This window comes from Mirounga angustirostris, unplaced genomic scaffold (genome assembly GCF_029215605.1).
Source record: "Mirounga angustirostris isolate CCGP_5_RB_7025 unplaced genomic scaffold, mMirAng1.0.hap1 SCAF_9, whole genome shotgun sequence".
Classification (NCBI taxonomy): Eukaryota; Metazoa; Chordata; class Mammalia; order Carnivora; family Phocidae; genus Mirounga; species Mirounga angustirostris.
In genome coordinates, this window is record NW_026991717.1 from 131363407 (window position 1) to 131389184 (window position 25778).

The 25778-nt window shown below is 48.0% G+C and overlaps 1 protein-coding gene across 9 annotated transcripts in view; it reads right to left on the reverse strand.

The window, feature by feature from the left end:
• The window catches only part of TTC7B (tetratricopeptide repeat domain 7B), a 251052-nt gene that overhangs the window by 205885 nt on the left and 19389 nt on the right, over positions 1-25778 (reverse strand). For 6 of the 9 annotated variants that reach the window (XM_064571479.1, XM_045901401.3, XM_045901400.3 and 3 more), the window contains exons 2-3: positions 21130-21284; positions 14179-14347 (exon numbers count right to left, since the gene is read on the reverse strand). In XM_064571479.1, coding sequence (XP_064427549.1) covers positions 14179-14347; positions 21130-21284 — 324 coding nt within the window. Of the gene's footprint in view, positions 1-14178; positions 14348-21129; positions 21285-25778 lie in introns of those variants that run through there. The other 3 variants (XM_054513840.2, XM_064571482.1, XM_054513841.2) reach the window with 3 other exon arrangements.

Sequence of the window (25778 nt, forward strand, 5' to 3'; positions counted from 1 at the left end):
TGAGCTTCAGGGATAAGGGAAAAGATGGCTTTGGGGGGAGGCAGAGGGCTGCACTCTTGATTACCTGAGCATGGAATTTTCCACGGAACATTAAAACGTGTCCTGATACTCAGGCCACTGTCTACTTACTGCTTTCACCACATTTTCACTCAACCTACTTAAGAATATAAATCTGCCACAAGGGTACAAATGCTCCTGTGTTTTAGGCCCTGTAAAGCCCAGGGAAAAGCTCTGTGTCATCTGCGTCTGTCCCCTGCCTGTTCAGTATCCCCGAGCCCTGCTGGGTGCTCTGCCGATAGGAGAGCCCCCCTGGTACATCCTGGGGCCTCCAGGGCTCGGGGTTCACTTCTTGCCTTCCTCAGTCTCTGTGTTCCTCTGAGTGAGCTTCAGCCACTGCTGGGTTGTGACCAAATCTATACACAATCAATTCCTAAATCCTGACCAACAAACCCATCGCCTGGCGACTGGTGTGCTAAGCAAAGGCCCTAGAATTACAGTGATTCCCTGCACAGCACCCCCTTGCGGTCACAGAGATGTCACCATGTCCCCCTCCACCCCAGTATCTTCCCCCACCCTCCAAGGGAAGCTGGCTCCTCCTCCTATAATCCCTAACCTGGTTTAACATCCTTCCCTGCCCAGTGAGTGAAGCTAAAAATCTCAGTCATCTTGATTCCTCCCTCAGCCACCCTCCCACTGAAGCTCCCCAGCACATACACTGTCTCCTTGGCCTGCTGGAAACCGGGCTTTTGCAATATCTGTCAGGATCCAGCTAGGACAAAAGTATCGCTCTAGTTCTTTCAAATAAAGGAGATTTAAGGGGACGAAACCGATGAGACGCCAAACAGGATGGTATGGCATCCCAGAATTCTGAAGCAGCAAGAGGCCGCTAACTTTCCTAGGGCTAGAAAGGACAGAGGGAGGAGATGGGGTTACAAGAGCCCAGAAGCTGGGGCCAGTGCATGGGAGACAGAACCCAGCAGAAGCTCCCTCCTGGGAGCCGAAAACTCTGGGCGGGGGGGGGGGGGGGGACGGGGGTGAGTCTGTCAGACCACCACAGCTGGGGCAACGAAGAGATGCAAGTGTTGTCAGAGGTGCTGCTGGAGGCATAGAGAAAGAGAGAGAGAGACAGAGAAATACCCTGGCTGCTCTCTCCTCTTGCTCCCCAATTTCCTGCCAATGCTTCCTGTTGGCCAAATCCAGGCAGAAACCAACTGACTAGGGCATCTTGGAAACAGCTTGCAGAAGTCAGGCCCCCTGGAATGCAGAACAAGAGGGGAGGGGCCCAAAGCCAGTTCACCTCTCCGACACCTGTCTCCTTCCCTATCATCTCTCATTCCTTCTAACTGATTCTCCATTCTGTGCCAGAAAGATCATTCTGACTTAGAAGCTTAAGTCATTCCTTCTGCTTAAAAGCTGGCCGGGGCTGGCAGTTTCCTGGCAGGGAAACCCAGGACTCCTCCACTGGGCTGACTTTGTCAATCAGTTGCAAATACAGGAAGTGCCGCTTCCCTTGAGGGCAACATGTACTGAGTTTACTGTAGGCCATGGGATGAGCTGCCGCTCAAAGTATGACTGTGCGAGAAAACAGAGACCAGTCCTCAAAGTCATCCTTTGTGAAACCGGTAACTAAGTAGATAAGCATCATTCCTTTCCCACCAGGGCTGTTTGCCAGGGCTCCAATGAAAAGATGCCATGTTGAAGAAAGTGAAGAACAAGTAAAGGCTACCAAAATCTATTAAAACAAGAGAGTAACAAGAGATTGAATTGAGTAATGAAAAAAAAACATCCTAGAAAGAAAAGCCCAGGCTCAGATGGCTTACTGGTGAATTCTACCAAATGTTTAAAGAATTAACACGATGCTTCACAAACTCTTCCAAAGAGTAAAAGAGGAGAAACACCTCAAAACTTACTCTATAACCCCCCCTCCCCCGCAGTCTTACCTTGATACTAAAACCAGACAAAGACATCACCAAAAAACTATACCAATAACCATTCTGGATAGGGAAGTAAAAATCTTCAACAAAATATTAGTGCACCAAACCCAGCAACATATTAAAAAAAGAGTGTATACCATGACCATGTGGGATTTATCCCAGGAATGCAAGGCTGATTTAACATACGAAAATCAATTAACGTAATACACCATATTAGAAGGATAAGGCACAAAAATTATACGATTATCTCATTAGAAAAAAGCATTTGACAAAATCTAACATTCTTTCATGATAAAAACACTCAACAAACTAGACATAAAGGGAAACTTCTTCAATCTGATAAAGGGCATCTACGAAAAACCCACAGCTAACATCATACTCAATGATCAAAGACTGAAAGCTTTCCCCCTATCTTAGAAGATCTCTGCTCTGGTCATTTCTAGTAAACACCGTAATGGAGCCTGTAGCCAATGCAACTAGGCAACAGCAACAACAACAACAAAAAGGCATCAGATTGGAAAGGAAGAAGTAAAACTATCCTATTTACAGGTGACATGATCTTGTATAGAGAAAACCCTAAGGAATCCACACACAAAAAAATTATTAGAGCTAATAAGTGAGTTCAGCAAGGTTATAGGATAAGAGATCAATATACAAAAATCACTTGTATTTTCTATACACCAGCAATGAACAATCTGAAAATGAAATTAAGAAAACTATTCCATTTATGATAGCACCAAAAGTATAAAATACTTAGGAATAAATTTAACAAAAGGAATGCAAGACTTGCACACTGAAAATTACAAAACATTTTTGAAAGAAATTGAAGAAGACATTCTATGTTCATGGATTGGAAGACTTAATATTGACAAAATGGCAATACTCCCCCAAAATGATCTATACATTGAACAGAATCCTTATCAAATTCCCAGTAAGTTTTTTTTTCCAGTAATTGACCACTTGATCCTAAAATTTACATAGAAATGTAAGGGACCCAGAAGAGCCAAAATAATCTTGAAACAGAACAAAGTTGGAAGACTCACACTCCCCCATCTCAAAATTTAATACAAAGCTACAGTAATAAAGACAGATGTGATTATTGACATAAGGATAGACATATAGACAAACAAGCTAGAATTAAGAATCCAGAAATAAACTCTTACATTCATGTTCAACTGATTTCCATAAAGACATCAAGACAATTCAGTGAGGGGAAAAACAGTCTTTTCAACAAAAGCTGCTGTGATCACCGGATATTCACATACAAAAGAATGAAGTTGGAACCTTACCTCATACCATATAGAAAAATCAATTCAAAGTAGATTATAGACCTAAATGTAAGAGTTAAAACTATAAAACTCTTAGAAGAAAACATAGGAGTAAATCTTTGTGAACTCAATTAGGCAGTGGTTTCTTAGCTACAACACCAAAAGCACAAAAGCAACCAAAAGAAGAAGAACAAGAAGAACCAGAACAAGAAGAAGAAAAACTGAACTTAATCAAAATTTAAAACATTCTTGTTTCCAAGGCTACCACTGAGTAAATGAAAATACAACCTATAGAATGGCAGCAAATATTTTAAAACTAAATATCCATAAACGACATATCTATAAACCATGTCTCCTATATCCATATCTAGCATATATAAAGAACTATTACAACTCAATAATAAAAAGACAAATAACCCAAGTTAAAACTGGGCACAAGATCTGACTACCCATTTCTCCAAAGAAGATACACAAATGGCCCATAAGCACATGAAATATTGCTCAACATCATTAGTCATTAGGGTCAAACCCACAATGAGATACCACTTCACACCCACTAGGATGGCTAGAATCAAGAGGATGGATAATAAAATGCTGACAAGCTGTGAAGCAACTGGAAGCTTTAGAGCAGGGCAGCCACTTTGGAAAACAGTTGTGGTTCCTTAAAACGTTAAACATAGAGTAGTCACATGACCCAGCCATTGCACTCCCAAGTGTATGTCCAAGAGAAATGAAAACATACATGCACCCCAAATGTTATACACAGATGTTCACAGCAGCATTACTGATGACAACCCAGATGAGGAAACAATCCCATGTCCATCAACTGATGCATATGGATTAATAAAATGTGCAAAATGTGGGATATCCATACAAGGGAATATTATCTGGTCAAAAAAAGGAATGAACCACGCATTCATGCTACAACATGGACAAACCTTGAAAACATACAAAGTGAAAGAAGTCAGACACAAGACATCACATATTATGTGATCCTGTTTATATAAAATGCCTAGAATAGGCAAATCTACAGAGACACAAAGTAGACCAGTGGTTGACTAGGGCTGGGCTGACGTAAATTAGATAATGGGAAGTGCCCACTGATGAGTACAGGTTTCTTCTGGGGTGATGAAAACATTCTAAAATTGATTGTGGTGATCACTGCACAACTCTTAATATACTGAAAACCACTGAACTATATACTTTAAAAGACTGTATTTTATGGCATCTGAATTATATCTCAATAAATCTGTTTTTTTTATAGAGCTATAGACCATATTTGTAATACGAAGAACTGAATACAGACATTCCATAGGCAACTGTTCAAAAATATCCATAAGGGGGGCACCTGGGTGGCTCAGTCGTTAAGCGTCTGCCTTCGGCTCAGGTCATGATCCCAGGGTCCTGGGATCAAGCCCCACATCGGGCTCTCTGCTCAGCGGGAAGCCTGCTTCTCCCTCTCCCACTCCCCCTGCTTGTGTTCCCTCTCTCGCTGTGTCTCTCTCTCTGTCAAATAAATAAATAAAATCTTTAAAAAAAAAAAATATCCATAAGGCACACCACGGTGCAGTCATTAAAAACTTTTTTCAGAAATATTTAATGACATGGAAAAATAATTGTACACACACATACATACATATAGTGAAAAATAGACCATAAAATAATATATATAGCATAATCCTAATTGTGTACAAAATATTGTATAAATATATATCTTTATACATTTAAATATTTTATATATGATATAAATATATATCTTTCTATGTTTTATATATTTACATATAACTCCAACAGTGGTTCACTAGCTCAAGTGGTCGTATGGTGACTGATTTTATTTTCTGCTTTATATTTTTCTTTATTTTCCAAATAGGCTACACCCAACACACAACCAAAGACTCAAAGTTCACTTTCAGATCAAAGGGATTCTATCCAGTTTCAGCCAGAAGGAGAGGCAACTGGTCCCACACCCTGTGGGCAGGAAAGCACAAAGTTAGAGCCATTCTGCAGAGCAGTCTGGAAATACTTCTCTTTTGACCCAGAAATTCTACTTCTAGAAATCTCTCCTAGGGAAAGCATTAAGGACAAGCACAGAGATCAGGCTGAGAGAGCGTTCGTCACAGCTTTACTTGTAACAGTAAAAAGCTGAAAACAACCTCCGTGTCCAAAAATAGAGGCTTTTTAGTTAAATATATTACAGCTTATCCATGTAATGAAATGCTGTACAGCTGCTAAAAGTGTTTATGATCTGTAGTGAAGTGGAAAAAGCAGGTCATAAAGCGGTATATGTGGTATAATCTCATTTTTATATTAAAGAAAAAAACCCACATGATAATTATAGAGATCTAAAAGTAAATGCACTAAAATGTTAACAGAGATTGGCTCTGGGTAGACCAGGTGATGGATATTTTTATGTTCTCTTGACCGGTCTGTATTTCTGATTTTTATATAATGCATACGTATGTTGTCTGTATCAAGAAGAACAGTAAGATAAAATTATAGGGGAAAGGGCAAGCGATCAACCCCAGTGATAGCTAGAAGCCCCACTGGCTGCCCAAGGAAAGGAGCAGGCTAGACAGGACCCTGGGGCTGGGGCGGGGCAGGGGGGGGGGGAGGACCGTGGGGAGAGCGAGAACATCACAGCCACCGGCTGCTCCCAAACGCAAGTGTACATGAGGACAGACGACACAAATCCCCTACTGTGACCTCAGATTTATATATTTCAAAGCACTTTCCCATTTTGTTTCATTCAGCCTTCTCAGTACGCTCATCTGAGTATTACTATCCCCATTTTGCAGATAGGAAAAGTGAGACTTAGAGACTTAGATCAAATGGCTTAAGAATCACAGAACAGAATCAAGGGCTTGCAGGTTATCTGACACCAGCCCTTCAGCCCCTGGTCAACAGCATCCACTCCAAATGAGAGTTTATGCTCCAGCTGAAAGGCAGCTCAATAAAGCAGATAAGAGTAGGGATTCTGGAGTCCACAGGCCTTGATGTGAATCCCACCTCACCTCTGAAATTCAGCCTCTCAGCTCCTCACAGGGACTACTGCCAGAATGAGGTGCCATCACACAGGTCAATCAGCAAGCACCGCACGTGACTCAGGGCAGGGCTTGATATGTGCTAATCCACTGGGACCCCCACCTCCCAGGGCAGCCGAGCCCTGAGAAGGCTGTCGCAATCAGAAAGACTTCCAGATACAGGCCTAACGTTGGACTTTGTGTAGCTTCCGCTGCCCAGCTCTGGCCCCATCCCCAAGGCCAGAACAGGGAAGTCTTTCTTCCCCCAAGGGCCCTCTACCCCTGGAGACGACTCTTCTCCAAAAAGCCCCATTCCTTCAGCGCTGACCCACCTGATGTGGTCTGGGCGCCAGGCATCTTCAGTCCAGTCCACAGTGACTCCGTCACAGAGCAGTCACCTGGCTCCTCCCCAACTGTCCCTTCTCCTTCTCCCCTGCAAGGACCACCTCCAAGGAGAGAAGGGCATACAGGGCCCTGGGCCTCTTTGATGAGAGGGCTCCTATTCAGAAGAGCTGTGCTGTGGACATCTATCGTGGACCCTCCCTCTGATTCTGCTGGTGGGACCACCCCCCTTCATCACAGCCTTCACGCCAGACCGAAGCCAGTCCTGGGGCATGATGCTAGCTGCTGGAACTAGATCAAGAGTGGGAATCCACCAGGGCCATTGAGACACAGTGAGGATGTGGCCCAGGTTAAGAAAATCAAGTCTGGAGCTGCTCCAGCCAGCCACCTGGAGTCTGAAATGGGAACCAACACGGAGAGAAATGGGGAGAAAGAATCCATCTTTGAGCCCTGAATCCAGCTATCACTGAAGTCAGACCAGGTGGGGTTTTCTTTCACCTGCAGTGAAAAGGGCCCTAACCCACAGAGCTTGGCAGAACTTCAAAATGGGTCTTCAGCTTGGCTCGGGACCTCGAAAGTCTCCATACACTGCTTCCCCCCGCCCCCCTGCACCTACCCAGGACAGTGGCTCTGGTCCCACCAGCAGAAACCTTGCAGGATGGACCTGGATTTGCACTGCCACCTCCATCCTCCCTAAACACAACACATTCATGTACTGCGTCTGCCGAGCGGCTGGCTGGGGCTGAGCAGAGCAGATGACACAGACGCTCGGCCACTGGTCCGCCCCCTCCCTACTCTGGGGTCCCCAGCAACCGTCACATCTCTCTCCCACCAAGCACACAGCGGCCTCACGTCCCCTCAGCTGCGCCTCCACCACCCCTGGCAGCTTCTGCCTCTGTGTGAGCCGGCTGGAGAGCTAAGCGCTGGTCTCCATGTCTGTTCCTGCAGCCGGCCTGCAGCCAGCCCACCACACCCAGGCTCCCCTGGACGCAGCTCTCCAAGGATGGAGCCCGCAGCTGTGACAGCCCGAGAACCCCCCAATAAAGGTTTCCACTTTCCTGGGGGAAACTGGGGCTGCTCCTGGGAGCCAATATTCCAGGATGGAAAAAGAAGCTTTGAAGCAGGAAAGTAAAGCATCCTTGTAGGAAATGTATCCCTCAAGTCACCATGTCGGGGGTCTGGCCTCACCTTGACATACAGTGCTGGTAGAATCAGCCCCTAAGGGAAAGAGCAGATACGCCTTCATTCTCTTTTCTATTTCAAAGAGGGAACCCCTGATTAAAGATAGTTGCTTCCTCTGGGGTCTACATGCCTGGCAGCCTTTGGGGAGGATGACAGTCCTCAAGTCATAACCACCCACTATCTGAGGAATTTCCAACTCAACTTGTTCCAAGCCTTTTTCCATGGCACCCAGACGCCCAGGACCGGGCAGAGTGTGGTGAACACACACATGAGCGACACCTGATAAGAGCCCCTCATCGATGGACTGCTTCCCTTGTGCTGATGTATCTGAAGTTTGCTCTGGTGGGAGGCCCCCAGAAGACAGCGAGCAATCGCCAGGTGCATCTTCCAAAAACATTTGTCGGTGAATGTGGTAAGTCTCCTGGTCTAACAACTGCTTATGCTAAGCTGAAGTCGGTGGATGTGTGAAGACACTCAGTTTCAAACTGGGGAGAGCAAGGCTGGGATCCAAAGCTTTTGGAGATGGGTTCTCTATTTAAAGACTAGTGCTTATCAGCTTCGGGGAAAAGGCAGCACTTCTGAAAAGCCTCCCTTGCGAGCTCCTTTGCCCCTTCACCCTGCCCACTGCAGAAGCCAGGGGTCTTCATTCCTTCCCTGACACCGTGTCCTGAGACGGGATGCTCAGAACGCACACAGTGGGCAGTCCAAAGAGAGCCCCAGGACCAGCTTTATATGAGGCAGGCAAAAGAGGCTATCACATTTTCCAAGGGGAGATCATTATGTAATTCGAATGCTATCCTTCATCACACCTGCACTTCTGGGAAGAGCAAGAGGTCCATGAGCTCTGCAGACTCTAGAGAAGGGGAGGTCTTTAGGGAGTGGCCCCCGGCCTCTGGCCAGGAAGGGGAATCCAACCAAGAGATGGTTTCTCCTCCGCGGCTCTCTCTCCTGTGTATTTAGCATGTTCCTTATGAAGACAGCTATCTGAGAACCATGTGAATGGTTCTCCCCTCTTAAAGGACCACTACTTGAATCAACCAATCCATTCCAATGTGAATGGCCTTTTGTGAAAAAACCACTAATGTGGGCCCAATTCCAAAGACCTCTAACCTTCTGGATCAGCCTCGGGCAAGACTGGTGAAGTGCAGAGGGAGTGTGTCTTGGGCCCCATCCTCAAGCAAAACTCTCCATCTGCCCCTGGCCACTGGGTGCTGCCCATCCTCCAACACCGTCAACACCTCTCCCCCGCCAAGTGGCACTCCAGACCTCAGATCTTTGCTTGATCTGCCTCTAAAGATTTCCCTCTAAACGTACTGTTCCTGGGTCCCACTCCTGGGACCAGACCCTCTGCCAGACAAGGCAGATGTGCTAAGGCAACTCTGCCCTCTCCCCCATAACTGGATGTTACCTGGGGCTCCCTAAGAGGTCTAGCCATTTGGGCTCACGCCCAAGAACAAAAATAGCGAAACTCTGTTGATCCGCCAGGCACTATGCTAAGAGCTTTACCTGTACTCCCTCATGCCCTACAATAACCCTATAATGTAGATACTATAATTACCTCTGTTTTATAGATAAAAAAACCCTGGGCCCCAGGGAGACAAAAGTAACTTGCCCAAGATCTTACAGCTAGTAAGTGGCAAAGCTAGAGATCAAACCTGGGCAGCCTGGCTCTAAAACCCCAGGCTCTTAACCAGCACATCGAGGAGCAATTTCAAACCTGGGAGCAAAGGAGGAAAGAGAAAACGGGAGGCTCCACAGAGCTCCCCATCACCATGCTGCCTTCTCCACCTGGGAACGGAGGTCATGCAGTTTGACAGGATGAGGTCATCCTGGCCCTGCCTCCGGCTTACTGGGTGTCATCAGGCAAGTCCCTTAGCCTCTCTGGCAATCTCCCCCAGTGGAAAAAGAAAATGTTTGTATGAGGGATGATTGGGAGGGCCCCGCTGGCCCTCTGCCATCGGTCCTCCTCTGCTTGGCACTGTGCAATCTAGAAAGGAAGCTTAATACCACGCCATTGTTTCCAGGTTCATAATCTCCCTCCTCTTGGGCACCAGGGCCTCAGGGCCTCCCCGTCCCCTTTCATTCACCTGGCTGCGGGCTACTTCCTTCTCCCTGCCCCTCCTACAGGTGCTAGCTGGGAGAGAGACCAAGTTCTGCTGGACATGTCAAAGCAGAGGCTTACGTGAGCCCCCAGACCTCTTTTTCCCAGGTCCCTGGTGGCTAAGGTGCTACAGCAACCTCTCCCCAGCAGGCTGTCAGCAGAACCGACCCATGCTCACCCTAGACGGCTCCCTCTTTGCCCCCTTCCACGAGCTGCATCACGCAGGCACGCCAGCTTCAATCACACAGGTGAGGACAACACCCTAGTGGATGGGGAGGAACAGGAACCTCCGAGAACACAGCTGCCCCACCAGCCGTGACAGGCGGACTGTTCCAGGACTCCCTCATCCTGGAGCCCGGGCATTTTCAGTCCCTGCGAGACAACAGAGTACATACCAGGGCTGTTTACAGAGGCCGTATCTGGGAAGGCAAGCCACTTCCAGCTCCCACTGGCCGATGTGCAGAAAGTCACCCCGTGTCCAGCAGATCTAAGTCCCAAAATAGACAGTGGCCATGTGTCCACTATTCCCCAGCCTTTCCATTTGTGAAAAGAACATCTGTGGCCACTTGGTGTCCTGGAGATTTCATTTGCTACCTCAATCTGCATCCCAGAGCAAAGATGTCTACTTGCTTGATTAAACCAGTACTACCAGAAGCTAGAGTTTCTCCATTTCCTCGATTCCCACTCTCTGTCTGCTTAGGTTTATGAGATGGAAGGAAGGAGTTGGGGGGATAGTGGGGGGAGTCAAGATCTACGTCGGAAGTCCCTGATCATGGAAATGAACGGAAATGTACAACCTTTCAGAAAGAGATCCATGTCAGGCTCTGTTATGGTGTGACGTCAGCATGCTCTCGGAGGTATTGCCCATAATCGGCAGGGAAGGACTCTGAATCATTGAAATATGCCCAATATGTCATCGACAAAGAAAACGCATCTCACCATGCTAGGCTAGGAGCGAAGGCACCCAGATCACCTGAATGACATGATGGGCATCTCAGTAAAAATGCAAGCAAGGGAATTTGTACAAATTTCACTCAATAACTGAGCACCAATGACGTGCCAAATCCTGTGCCGAGTTCTGAGGATGGCAAACAAACAGAACAAACAGCTCCTCCTTTAGAGGAACTCACAGACCCGCAGGGGCGTCTGATACCAGGACAACTGATTCTAGTATGACTTTCATGTCACCTACTAATCTACTGAGCAAAGAGAGCAGTGAATATGGTTGACTCTGAACAGGTGAGTCCCAGAGGCCGTCAGAGAAGACAGGACGTATGAGCTGGAGGAACAGAATTTACAGGAAGAAATCTGGGCAAGAAGCAGGAATTATAGTGGGGGAACAATGAAGGTGAGGCTGCCAAGAGGGGTCTATGTGCAAATCAAGGGTATCCTCTAGTGATCTGAGTGTTTTCTACATGAGGAAACCTTACCGGGCCCAAGCGTGCTCTGATCCACATGCCAACAGGGCAGAATGGTTAAGAACGTGGGCTCCAGACTGAGGCCCCTTCTGCCTCTCACTAGGAGAGCATGGGCTCTGGCTCGAGTCCTGGTTCGTCCACTTCCTGGCTTCGGGACCCTGGGCAGCTTATCTAACCCCCCTGTGCCTCAGTTTTCTCATCTGTAAAATGGAAAGAATAATAGAGTCTACCTCATAGGGTGGTGGTAAAAACTGGCTGAGATACCCAAATAAAGGGCACACAGTGGGCATTCCAATCACCTTGCCCAGTCTCATCTCCTTTGTCTGTAAATTACAGGTTTGGAGGATTTAAGAGACAGTAGAGCCCTAACTGGTATCTGAATGATGTTGGCTGCAGATTCCCAATAAGCCAAGGCTAATAATACCTGGCCAGGGGACGAGCTCGCAGCCACGGCTGGAAGAGCAGATGTGGGAAGTTCAGGTGACCCGTAAAAGGCCAACTCCAAGCCTACAGCAGCACGCGGTGGTCAGGGGAGGGGTGTGCGCTGGGCGCTCAGCTCCAGCCAGGGCTTGCCCGGGGGGCCTGAGGGGACAGCCCTTCCCTTCTTCCCGAAGAAGCCAGAAAGCCAAATTTTTAACTGGATGGTCTCAATTTGGAAACGTCAGCAACTACTTCAAAAGCGCTGGAAACGCTGAGCTGAGGACACCAACCCTGCTTCAGGCCCCTGCAGGCTCGTGTTTCGCAATGGAGAGAAGAGAACCCCATACGCTAGCATCCGTCGAATATTTGTCCACAGTCTCTCCTGAAAACTTCTCAAGGACCTTGAAGAAGAAAGAAGAACCAAAGAGTGCTGCTACCCAGAGTTAGGACCAAGAGCCTCTTGAAGTCCTCGGAGAACTGGCCTGTCTTTGGGCATCTCCACAAATTAAAGGGACAATTTTTCAGTTACTGGAAGTCACTTCTTATAGGGCCCCAACAAACACTCAGCTTTTACGCTACTATTTAGATCATGTTCCCTATGTGCTGGGCATTTGATACAGATGATCTCGTGTAATCCTCATGACAACCCAAGGAGAGCTGGACAGATGAAGAAAGCGAGGCGTGCAGAGCCAGCACATGATGGTGGTGGGAGCCGGACCAGCGGACGGCTAAGCACTGGTGCTCAGAAACCCCCTCCGCACTGCCTCTCACCTGGCCACCTGGGCTGCAGGCCACTTCCTCTGGCACAAGCGACACTTCCCTCTCCTGCACGCGTGTGACGCTCCGTGTGCACACAGGAGCCAGCCGGGGCCAGGTCTCCCAGGAGCCTCCCACCACAGCGGGGGGCGCACTGCTAACCACGTATGACGCAGGCCCAGACCCAGGGACCACATCTCCCATCCTCCTCGCCCTCTCCCGTCCTCCTTCAGCCACGACGCTGAGCAGGCGGTGTCCCCTGCAGATGGCTGCCACCACCAGTCTGTCTCAGAGCCGATACGAGGACCTGAGCTCTTGCTGCAAACAGGCCCCAGAGCCATCCCCCCTCTGCAACTAGCAGAACACCCCTGGAGACAATCCACCGGGCCCCGGGTGACCGGCAACCGCCCGATGAAGTGTTGCTGTCCTTGCAGGAGATCGCTTCTGGCCCCAAATCACACACAAACTCCCCCAAGCCCAAGGCATGTGAGGTGACGGAGCAGGCACCACGAAGAAGGAGGCAGCTGCGTGTCACACACCCTAGCACGCCCCGTGGCGCCCCCAGCCTCACAGGACGGTGCCTGCCAAAGTGCCAGAGCGCCCGGCCAAGAGTGACAGCATCCTTCCCCGGCCCGCAGGGAGGTCTAGAAGATTAATTAGATGAACCCATCAGTACTTGAGGTTCCCCAGGGAACAGGTTGAATATGTCACCCCTGACACAAAGCTCTTAAGTGTGCCTCAGGCTGGGTCTTTGCTCACCGTTGCGCAGGACAGCCGAGTCCGACAGCCGACAGCACACGAGTGACCAGGGCCCCGGCCTCCGTGCTGGCCACAGTCACTCACAATGCATGGTTTGGACAGTAGGTGGCAGGAGGGAGAGGAGCTGCTTCAGATGCCCCCTCCCTTACGATGGCCTTTCCAATTCAAAGTGTCCCTCCTCCTCCAGGAAGCCTTCCTGGCCCTGTGGGCCTGTGTGACCTCTCTTGTCTCTAAAAAGCTGTTAGCCATGCCTGACTTTGACCATCTGCTGCCTTGTTTGGGGCTGATATTTTAAAATATTATTTGATGAGCATTTAGTATGTGCCAGGTACTGTGGTCAGTGCTTTACATACATTATTTGACTGATCCTTAGACTAAATCTATGAAGTGAATGTGGTTATACCCATTTCACAGATGAGGAAGTGGCAGCTTGGAAAGGTCAAACAATGTGTGTGTCCTGCGTCTGTCATTTTCCTCTCTGTGGGACTGCATCCTCTCCCATGGGATTGCAAGCTCCTTCTTGGCAACCGGGCTGACGTTTACACTTCCTTCCAGCCCCCGAGCCCCCACGCACACAGCCAAACACTGGATGACCGGCTGTTACAGTGACTGCCATTTGCAGGGACCAATCAGCCTTAATTAAATTAGCCCAGAGGCGGCATTGTTGAATAAAACCGGTCAGCCATGTGGCCAAGTGGCCATATGATAAGAATCCTGGCATGTGCTATGCATTATCTTAATTACCAAAAAAAAAAAAAAATCCCTATTTCATTGCATATTAATTATCAGGACCCTTTACTGAAATGTTTGCCCCTCATTTATTTCAGGGGTAACTGAAGAACTGAGGGTCTGAGGGAACAGGGTGTGGCGGGGCCCACACCATGCGGAGGTGCTGGCCCAGGGTACAGGCTCGGCCTGTGGGCTCCACGCAGCGTGGCCCCGGGGGACGGCCTCCCGGGAGGGAAGGCGCGGGCTCACCTTTGGTGGCGTAGGCTTCCGCAATCATGCGCAGCCTGTAGGGAGGGACGGCTGTCAGCGGCAGGTCATCGAGGCCCACCCGGGCATAGATGTTGAGAGCCTCCTTATAATCTCCTTCCACATAATTCAACTTGGCCATGATCAGATTGGATTCTTGTAGGAACTCTGACTAGAAGGAAAAGGAGAGAGAAAAACATTTTCCTACGATGCTAGGAGTAATGCTCCCTCGGGGACCCGACACCTGCTGCCACAAAGCCTCGGGGCTCTCCACACAAAGATGCGCAAACGAATGTTCACAGCAGTACCGTTTGCCATGGCCCTGTGAGTGCCAACAACCTGAATGCCCATCGACTGAGGAATGGATAAGGAAAATGTGGTCTGGCCCCACCGTGGAATATTACCCAGCCACGGTGAGGAAGGAAGCAGTGCCCCATGCTTACCACAGGGATGACCCTCAGAAACACCATGGCAGGTGAAAAAGCCAATCACAAGAGGCTACATGTTGCATGCTTCCATTTATATGAAATGGCCCGAGTGGTCAAATCTATAGAGGCAGAAAGTAGATTAGTGTGTTTGCCTAGGGCTGGAGGGTGGGGGGATGGCAGGTGACTGCTAATGGGTACGGGTTTATTTTGGGGGCGATGAAAATTTTCTAAATTAGGGGTAATGACTGTACGAGTCTGTAAATATACTAAAAACCACTGAACTGTACGTTCTAAATGGGTGAGTTGGCATATGAACTCCACTTCAAGAAAGTGGCTGTAAGGGGCGCCTGGGTGGCTCAGTGATTAAGCGTCTGCCTTCGGCTCAGATCATGATCCCAGGGTCCTGGGATCGAGCCCTGCTTCGGGCTCCCTGCTCTGCAGGAAGCCTGCTTCTCCCTCTTCTACTCCCCCTGCTTGTGTTCCCTCTCTCTGTGTGTCTCTCTCTGTCAAATAAATAAATAAAATCTTAAAAAAAAAAAAGTGGCTGTAAGACAAAACGAAACAGAACACTGAGGCTCCCCACAGGTCCCCGTGCTTGGCTGTGCTGGGCCAAGGATAGAGGGATGCTTTACGAACAAAACATACAAGCACCTGTCTCAGAAAAGGACATCCTGGTGCATCCTGCCCGCTGCACTGGGGGTGTGCTACAAGACTATAACCCGAATAACCCAAAGAGAGAGGTTTTCTAAATTGGTGCAAAACCCAGGACTTGCTTTCTTTCCAGGGGCAAACTTTTCCCACTGAGCCATTCTCGCTCGGTGAGGTGACTGAGCCCTGGTCCTCCCCACCCCCCACAGAGGCTGCGAGCTCTAGCCCTCATCCTCTGATGGGTCCTCATTCCTCTCCAGGCAGGAGAGGTTGGCTTCCCCAGTCCATACCCACTGGCCTCATCCTCTGCCCTTCTCCCTGGCCAGCACTCATCAGCAGGAAAAGAGGAGACAGCCTAGCCTGCTATATAAGGAAACAGATTTATCACCCTCTCGCAGGCCTGCTCCTTGGAACCCAAGCTATGCAAGGCTAGATTTTCCTGCTTACAGGAGCACGCCAGGAAGCTGCACTGTTCTGTACCCTGTAACCGTGACGGGGTGGGCCATGCCAGGTAACCAGCCAGAGCATGGCAAAGCAGCTGTCCGCCAGGATCGCCAGCCTCCGGGCATTTCTTTCTTTCTTTTTTTTCTTTATTTGAGTACAGTTGACACACAATGTTACATACTTTTCAGGTGTACGACATAGTGACTAGACAACCCCCTAAGCTATGCTGTGCTCACCGTAAGTGTAGCCACCATCGGTCACCATACCGTGCTGTTACAATATCATCGACCATATTCCCTATGCTGTGCCTTTTATTCCTGTGACTCATTCAGTCCATAACTGTATCTCCTGCTCCCCTTCACCTACTGTGTCCACCCCCAGCCCCCCTCCCTTCTGGCAACCATCACTTTGTTCTCTGTATTTATGGATCTGTTTCTGCTTTTTGTTTGTCTGTTTATTCTTTGTTGTGTTTTTTTTTAGATTCCACATATAAGTGAAATCATAAAGTATTTCTTTTTTTTTTAAATTGTTCATATTATTTAATTATACTGAGGTATTTCTTTTTTTTTTTTTAAGATTTTATTTATTTATTTATTGGAGAGCGAGCGAGAGAGAAACAGCATGAGAGAGGAGAGGGTCAGAGGGAGAAGCAGGCTCCCCGCTGAGCCGGGAGCCCGATGTGGGACTCGATCCCAGGACCCTGGGATCATGACCTGAGCCGAAGGCAGTCGCTTAACCAACTGAGCCACCCAGGCGCCCCTAAAGTATTTCTTTGGGGCGCCTGGGTGGCTCAGATGGTTGAGCGTCTGCCTTCGGCTCAGGTCATGATCCCGGGGTCCTGGGATCGAGCCCCACATCGGGCTCCCGGCTCAGCAGGGAGCCTGTTTCTCCCTCTCCTTCTGCCTCTCTCCCTGTTCATGCTCTCTCTCTCTCTCTGTATCTCTGTGTCTCAAATGAATAAATAAAATCTTTAAAAAAAAAAATTTAAAAAAAAAAGGAAGGAAGCAGGGGCAACGGGCAGCATTGGAGAGATGGTAAAATGGGCAAAGGGAAGGAAGGGAACAAAAGGGGTTTTTTTAAATTAAATTAAATTTTATTATTATTTTTTAAGTAGGTTCCACACCCAACGTGGGGCTTGAACTCATGACCCTGAGATTAAGAGTGGCATGCTCTACTGACTAAGCCAGCCAGGCACCCTGAAAGGAACAAAAAAAGGGGGGTTTTGAGTGGCCAGAGAGAAAGAGAGAAAGAAAATTAGAATGCAAGAAATTAGAATTATCTTTGCAAACAGAGAAATCAAAGCAGACTTAAGAGAAGAGGAAAAGAGCTATGAAAAAAAGACCTACCACAGGGTTCTCCACCCAGAGAAAAAGCTTCCTGGCAGACAAGGCTGTCTTCCTTCCTCCCTTAGGCCTTCCAGCCCTGGGACCACTGGTTTAAAAGCAAACGGAAGGGGGAGGGGAGCAGAGGTTGGTGTTTACCAGGCCCAGAGCTTCAATCTGGGGATGGACGGTGGTGGAGGCTGCACGACAGTGCAGACGTACTTAATGCCACAGAACTGTACACTTTAAGATGGTTATGATGGCAAAGTTTGTGTTAGATAATATTTTACCAAAAGAAAAAGATGTTTAATTCAACTTGAAAAAAAAATTTTAAGTTTTTTTTTTTTTTAAAGAAAAGTAAACTACAAGGCCAGATGTAAAAGATGCAGGAGCCTGAACAAAATTCCAAGTGCAAAGGCACAGTGTGGACGCAATGGGAGAGCCTTGCCGGAGCGAGTCTAGTCGGCAACCCCACACGGAGGCCTCCCGCTGCAGGGTGGGGGAGACTGGCCCCAGCACAGAGCTATGCTGCCCTGCCCAGGAGAAACACAGTTTTCTTGACTTGACTCAGAAGCAGGTCTCCTGATTCCCAGGCCAGGCTCCTTCTGCCTCACCACATTGCTACCTTGCTCTGGCCCTGCCTATTTCAGTCCATGCGTATTTTGTGCGCACCTTGTCTGCACTGGGCTTGAGCAAGCACCCCACCAGGAGACGCACTGATTTAAGGTCAAGAAGAGAACAAGTTTCACAGTAGCCAGCTACTGGGGCAACACACCCATGCAAAAGCTGGGCAACTTTGGAACATGCTTTATAGGGTAGAGGAAGCTTAAAATGGCCGCAGGAGAAAAATAACATCGCAGTAAATGACATGTCTCTGGTGCTCGTTGTGAAAGAGCTTCCACATCTGAGCCTCAAGACAACCCCCAGCTAACTATGCTTACGGATGAGAAATGTGAATCTCAGAGAGGGTACGTAACTTCGCCGAATCACACAGCTTATAAAGCTAGAACTGGAACACAAACTCAGGAATTCTAACTTGAAATTCCATGTTCTTAATACTGCACTGGGTGGAGAGCAAAAAAACCATCAGCACCTGGTAAACCAGAAGGTTAATTTTTCGCAGTGAAGTTAGGGATCTGGAAGGAGGAAACAAACTAGCCAGATGTCAGGCCTGGAGCATGATCCTCAACCTTTCTCCCCTAGCACACAGCCACACCCTCTGGCCTCTTGAAGGGATGCTTGAGTCTGATGGCCGTCCCTGGGAAGCATGGCCCACGTGTCCACTGTCCCTCTACCCTTTCTCACTGATGAGGACTGACGAGTATCATGAACTGACTCTGAAGAGAAGTGTGGCATGGCCCTTTAAAAGAAACAGGGAAAGAGAGAATATGTGTTTTTAAAGGCCCAAATGCAGCACCAAGTGCTTAGTAAACTGAGCTTCCTATATTCAAGTGATGCTCGGGGCGCCTGGGTGGCTCAGTCAGTCAAGCGTCTGACTCTTGATTTTGGCTCAGGTCATGATCTTGGGTCATGGGATCGAGCCCTGCATCAGGCTCTGTGCTCAGCATGGAGTCTGCTTGTCCCTCTCCCTCTCCTTCTGCTCCTCCCTCCACTCCCACTCACTCTCTCTATCTCTAAAATAAATAAATAAAATCTTTAAAAAAATAAAATAAAATAATTAACTGATGCTCTCAAGCCAGCCTGAGGGGACTGGAGCTGTGTCCAGTGGAGACAGACATACACAGAGGCCATTTAGAATGGAGGCTTTCTGCCCGCATTTCCAGAAGCCTGCAGCCACATAACTGACAAAAACTAACACTCACTTATACAAATGTTGCCCAAGCCCCCAACTGCTCCAGGGCCAAGGAGGTGACCAGATGACAAGGAGGAAGGACATCTCTGAATGAAAGCTCACAGGCTTGGAATATCTAAGAGCTGGGAGGTTCCAAGCTCACCCCTCCAACAGCCCACCCTATTCAAACTGACAGAAACTAAACCCCAGAGAGGGAGATGGCCTCCTTGGGGGTCACACAACAATTTAGGAATAGGCACAAGTTTCCAAAACAGATACAAAAAGTAAAGCTAAGGAAAACATGGCTTCTTGGGGGGGAGGGGTGGGATGTACACAAACATGAGAATAAAGTCCAGAGAAGTAGCCCTGGAGGGTTCTGAGATGGGAAGTGAAGAAAAAGGAAAGAGAAATCATCAAGGTTAAAGGCAAAGAGCTACAAATGAAAAACAGCAAAAAAACCCAACCCAAATAAAAAATGGGCAAAGCACCTGAATAGATATTTCTCCGAAGAAGACATACAAATGGCCAATAAGTACATGAAAAGATGCTCAACATTCCTGATCATCAGGGAAACGCAAATCAAAACCACAATGAGATATCACCTCAAAACTATTAGGATGGCTACTATCCAAAACCAAAACAATACCAAAAAACAGAGAATAAAAAATGCTGACAAGGATGTGGTGAAATTGGAACTCAGTGTTGGTGAGAATGTAAAATGTAAAATGGTGCAGCTGCTATGGAAAATAGTATGGAGATTCCTTAAAAAATTAACCATAGAATTACCATATGATTCAGCAATTCCACTTTTTGGTATATGCCCAAAAGAACTGAAAGCAAGATCTGGAAGAGATAATGTAAACCCACATTCATAGCAGCTATTCGGGGCACCTGTGTGGCTCAGTCGGTTAGGCATCCAGCTCTTGATTTCGGCTCAGGTCATGATCTCAGAGTTATGAGTTCGAGCTCCACATCAGGCTCTGCACTGGGCATGGAGCCTGCTCAAGATTCTCCCTCTCCCTCTGCCCTTCCTCTCTCTCTCCCCTTCTCTCTCTCCCCACCCTCTTAAAAAAAAAAAAAAAAGTCTGTATTATAGCAGCATTATTCAAAGTACCAAAAGGCAGAAGCAATCTCAGTGCCCACTCACAGATGGATAAACAAAACGCTGTATAAACCTACAATGGAGTATTATTCAGCCTTAAAAAGGAAGGCAATTCTGACACATGCTACAACATGGATGAACCTTGAGGACATTATGTTAATGAAATAAACCAGTCATAAAAGGACAAATACTCTACAATTCCGCTTATATGAGGGACCTGGAGCAGTCAGAATCATAGAGACAGAAAGTAGACTGGGGGTTGCCAGGGGCAGAGGGGGGGATAGAGAGTCATGCGGAGACGGAGGCTCATGCATAGACAGTTTCAGTCTGGGATGATAAAAAAGTTCTGGAGATGAGATAACGGTGAGGGGTGCACAACAGCACAACGGCAGCTGAAGACGCTGACGGGCCTGGGGCTGGGTGCAGGCAGCTACCTGGAGGAGCGTGACCTCCGAAGAGCAGGAAGAACCAGACTTCAGGGTGAGGAAGAACTCAGAGCCCCGTAAGTGAGCTAATGGGTGTGGGGGGCGGCGGGGACAGGGGGAGCAAAACCTAAAGGAAAGGAGATTCAAAGGAAGCAAGAAAAGAATATGTGATGAGAGGGAAAGCTGAGTCTAGAGACGGGAAGACAGGGCAGGGAAGGAGCAGAGCAGAAGGGTAGCGCTTAAGGTCTCCTGGGCCATGAGGGTTAGGGCCATGGCTCAGGCAGAGGGACGGTTCCATCCTGGCTGCCTCCCCCACCAAAGTACCAGGCTTGTGCTCGCCAGGAGGAGCCCCACACGGTTCTGGGCCACGGCAGCCTGGGGATGTTCAGGAGCTGCATATTTCAGGCAGGAATTGTGCGGTAAATGGCACTCCTGATTAACTCCTCTCTTTCCTAGAGTGGGCCAAGGCGTCAGGTTGAGCTCTGGTCCATATACAAAAGCTCTCTTCCAAGCACCTGGAGAAGATTTTTCAGAATAACGTGTCACTGAAGACTCACCAGCGAGACCCTAGTGAGCTGGAAGCCCCGATAAGGTGGTCAGCCGGACAGGGGGCCGACACGCCGATCCCACGGTGAGCAGGCCTGCTTCTGAGACGCCGCGCTGTGGCAGTGTGCTCATGAGCTCTGACCACTGCCCGGTCCATTGCAGGCCATCCTTCCCCATGGCTCACTGCCCTGAGGAGGCAGAACAAGCATCACCCCACTGCCCCCCTCAGCTCGGAGACCCACAGTACCTTTAGGTTCCCGCGGTCCAGGGCGGCGGTCAGATGCTTGCGGACCTCGGTCAGCTGGGGCCTGGGGCCTCGGGGACTGGCCCCCTGCCGCAGGGGGTGTTCCTTCAGGGACTGCTCCAGCTTCGACTCCCCGAGGAGGAGCTCTGCCATGTCATCTACAAAGAACAAAATGAGAAGCTAAATGGGAGCCGGGAATGGTCTGTGTGCTGGGAAGCTCCGCCCGGGGACCTCAGGACCACCACACCCTTGCTCCATACCCCAGCAAGGCCCTTCTGGAACTTCATAGCCTTAGAGGGAGTCCAAGTGGGCACCAGCTTACAGTGAATTCTGTTCATTAATAAGAATGTTCCAGAATGTGGGCGCCTAGGTGGCTCAGTTGGTTAAGCGACTACCTTCGGCTCAGGTCGTGATCCTGGAGTCCCAGGATTGAGTCCCGCATCGGGCTCCCCACTCAGCGGGCAGTCTGCTTTTCCCTCTGACCCTCCCCCCTCTCATGTGCTCTCTCTCTCTCAAATAAATAAATAAAATCTTTAAAAAAAAGAATGTTCCAGAATGTGTACACAGACAGGAGGTAGCTCAATCCTTTGTCACACATTTATTGAATCTAGAAAGACTAGATACGTATTAACATGGAGAGAGCACAAGCTCAGTAGGAAAACACAGCTGTCTGTCTTATGCTATTTTTCAGCATGATCTGTACAAAATAATACTATGCATTTTCCAAAACTGATGCAGTGAAATCTCCTAGCTCTTTTGTGTTCTGTGGTCTTACACATGGATGTGAGCTGGAGCAACGTCTCTACAGATTCTTAAAATGAGTTTGTGTCAAAATGACCTGAATGCACGCAGTCTGTTTCTGCCTAAAAGTCGAAGCTATACAGACACTGACAACTAGGAATGTCTAGATGAAGGTTTTATTCCTAAGACTACACTACTTAGAGTTACAATTCCGTTACTGTCCACGTTGGCTTGTTAATTAGAATGAAGAGTTCACTCCAGAAGTAGCTCTTGGGAATCCGCACATCTAGATGTTCTGAATAAACCCAGAACAATTCATACACCAGCGTGAGCACAACCTATTTATTCTGTGACGGGACAGGACCGAACTGTATTAAAATATAAGCGCAGTGTAAAAGGTCTGGAAGGATGTACCTCAAATCCACGATTGCAGCTATCACTGGGGTGCAGAGCGGGGAGGACCTCAACTGGAGTTAGGGGCCAAAATGGACTCTAGTTTTATCTTTAGCATTCCGGTCCCAGAAAGAACAGATTGGCCTATTATTTAGGTAATCTAAAATTAAGTCAAGAAACAGTCACGGAGCACCCACTGAGATTCTGAGTGGTAGGTCCACTAAGGCAGTGAGCTATAAGGAGTGCCTTCCCAGTCCTCTGGTCAGTGACCCAGATCTGCCAAATCTAAAGTTCTCAGCAGTGCCTCTGTCTGTGTACTGGGAAGCCCGAAGTAGTCTCTTAGAGATGAGACCTGGGGTCCTGGGATGGGCCAAGCCACAGTAAACCAGGGCTGAGTTAAGTTACTGAACTCAAGAATTCTCTAAGTTGCCCAAGAAGGAAAAGCAAATTGCCTACAAGCTGAGGGAACATCAGGCAGGACCACAGCAGCGTCCTACAGCAGAAGACAAGGACACAACGTCTGCAGGGGACACAGGGACACAGAGCTTAACCCAAGAGGCCTGGAGCCGGCTGTAACACCGGTCAGGTGCAAGGGCAGCAAGCGGCCTCCTCCCAGAAGCATGAGACCTTCCTGAGATTGAAATGCAGCTAATAAAGAAATCCAGGGCTCAGGGATGAAGGATGTGTGGGCAGAGGCCTGACAGTGAGGATCAGAGCATTGACATAGAGAATACTGAATGCCTACAAGAATTAGTTAGGGAACAGAACGGGACTGCTATAAACCAACCCAATGCAAAAATGACAATGTATCAAAATTGGGAAGTGCTTCAGAGTACCATCTTTCAAAACAAGGTAATACATGCTCAAAGAAAATAACATGACACCAATCTTTTTAAAACTGTACTGCACTCTTTCGGGAAACAATGCCACATGGTGAACCATTTATCTAGAGCTCAACAATTCCCTGAGATTCACTTTCCTTTCCTTCTTCCCGTCAGTACTTATTAATACTTTATTTTTAAAACAGCTGCTGCCCGGGGCGCCTGGGTGGCTCAGTCGTTAAGCATCTGCCTTCAGCTCAGGTCATGATCCCAGGGTCCTGGGATCGAGCCCCACATCCGGCTCCTCACTCAGCGGGAAGCCTGCTTCTCCCTCTCCCACTCCCCCTGCTTGTGTTCCCTCTCCTGCTGTCTATCTCTCTCTCCGTCAAATAAATAAAATCGTTAAAAATAAAATAAAATAATAAAATAAAATAGCTGCTGCCCAACAGATATGGATGCAAGCCACATGTTATTTTAAAAGTTGCAGTAGCTATGTTAAAAAAGGAAAAAGAAACAAGTGAAGTTAATTTTGATAATATCTTTTATTTAACTCAATATATCCAAAATATTGTTAGTTGAACAAGCAATCCACATTTTTTAATTATCAACATGTTTTATATTCCTGTTCGTACTAAGTTTTCCAAATCTAAGGGCACCTGGCTGGCTCCATCAGTAAAGCATGTGACTTGATCTTGGGGTCATGAGTTTGAGCCCCAGGTTGGGCGTAGAGATGACTTAAAAAAAAAAAAAAAGTTTTCCAAATCTAGGGTGTACTTTACACTTATGACACATCTCAATTCGAACCAGCCACATTTCAAGTGGTCAGCAGCTACCCATGGCTAATGGCTGTGGTATCAGATGGGAGTGTGATCACCATTTATAAAAGTATGCCTGTTTATCTTTATTCTGTCTGTTTCCCTAAAAAGATGTCTAGAATGAGTATCACTTAAGAATAAGTAATAAAAATTTCCAAATGATAGGATTTGGGATAATTTTTTCACTCTCATCTTTGCAGTTTGAATTATTTTTATTGAGCAGAATCATTTTATATTGCTTTTAGGAAAAACTGTGACTCTTCTTTAAAAACTGGAAGTATATATCTTGGGACATTAATGGTGGTTATTTGAGTGGTGAGACTATTAGTATACATTGACTTTCTTTTTTGTAGATTTTAAATTTCCAAAAAATAAAATAACATGAGATTCAGAGTCATAGATATAAATCCCAGTTTGTCACACTGTCTGTGGCCCTAGGATTTAGCCTCGGTGTTTTGGGGGGCAATTCTAAGTAAGCCCCTCTGTATATCTGAGCTGAAGATTCCTATCTCCGCATATCCCTCATTTCCACCCCCACTCTGATCACCTCCCTGCTTCGGGCTCCTTTGACCTTGCAGCTGGAAATGGCTGCCCCGAGCGGACTCCCCAGGCCAACAAGCAGAAAGGACAGCAGATCGGGCCCTCTGCTGTCTGCCACCTCTTTCTAGCTGTGGGACCGGGGGCACATCGCTTACCCTCTGGAAGCACCAGCCTGCATTTATGAAAGGGGAATAATACCACGACCATAGCAAGACTGTGGATGAGAGCTAATGAGTTCTCAGGGAGGGAAACACTGTGGCCTGGCCTGCCACACCTCTCAACTAGACCTGACAGGCTGAGCAGGATGTGGACTGGCTAAGAGTACAGGGAAAGGCAAACCAGGCTGAGGGAACAGCAGAACATAAGAAAAGTGTGAAGGTGAAAGCACATTGGACCAAGTGGCCAGAGAAGAGGGTGTGGGTGAGTGAGGGGACAAGAATGGAGACTTAAGTGGGGAGCAGAACATGGGACTAACGGTTCCCTTCTCCCCGCTCAGCCCCATCCCCATGGAAAACAGGACCTGGAAGTTTCCACAGGCAGTTCTCCACACGCAGGCCCCGTGAACCTCCTCCTCCATGCCTTTGGGACGACTTGGAATACTAGGAACACCATCCACCATTACTTGATAAGGACCTATTAATCTTTCAAGCACTGTTCACATCTCTCCCCACACATGCCCTATCCCAAGCCAGCCCCAGCTGCCCCAGGAACCTCAAGCACCCCAACCTAGGTGTTTACATATCTGTCTGCCCCTTCCAGACTGTAATGAGAGGCCTGAAGGAAGAACCTGTGTGTTACTTAGTTTTTAGTCTCAGAGCCGAGCACAATGTCTGGCACAGAGTCTGTGCTCAATAAATGGTGAATTAATTGAATGATGGGCCAAGGCACTTGGACTATACCCTCCTGTGTTAGGCCTGGTCCTGGTGGCACAATCGGTCAGTTGTCCCCAAATAGTCATTCTCCCCTTCTTCCTTTAGTATTAGAGTCCCTGAGTTTTATCAGTGCACATAGCTGCCAACGTAAAGACTACTTCCCAGGCTCTCTGGGAGCTGGAGGCTGCCACGTGACTAAGTTATGGCCAATGGGATGTGAGCAGAAGCACTGTATGCAGCTTCTCTGCTGGGCCCTTCCAGGGAATGAGCTTACCCTCCAGTTTCTCTTCACCCTACCCCATTAGCTGGAGTGAGTCTTGGCTGGTGGAAAATGGTGCATCCATTCCGGTCCTCAAGATGGAAGCCATCTACTTTGGAGAACAACATTAGGAGCCTTGGTCTCCAACACCCAGCAGCTGTCACTGAGCCCTGGACTATTTATGATCAATTATTACATGAGAGAGAAACAT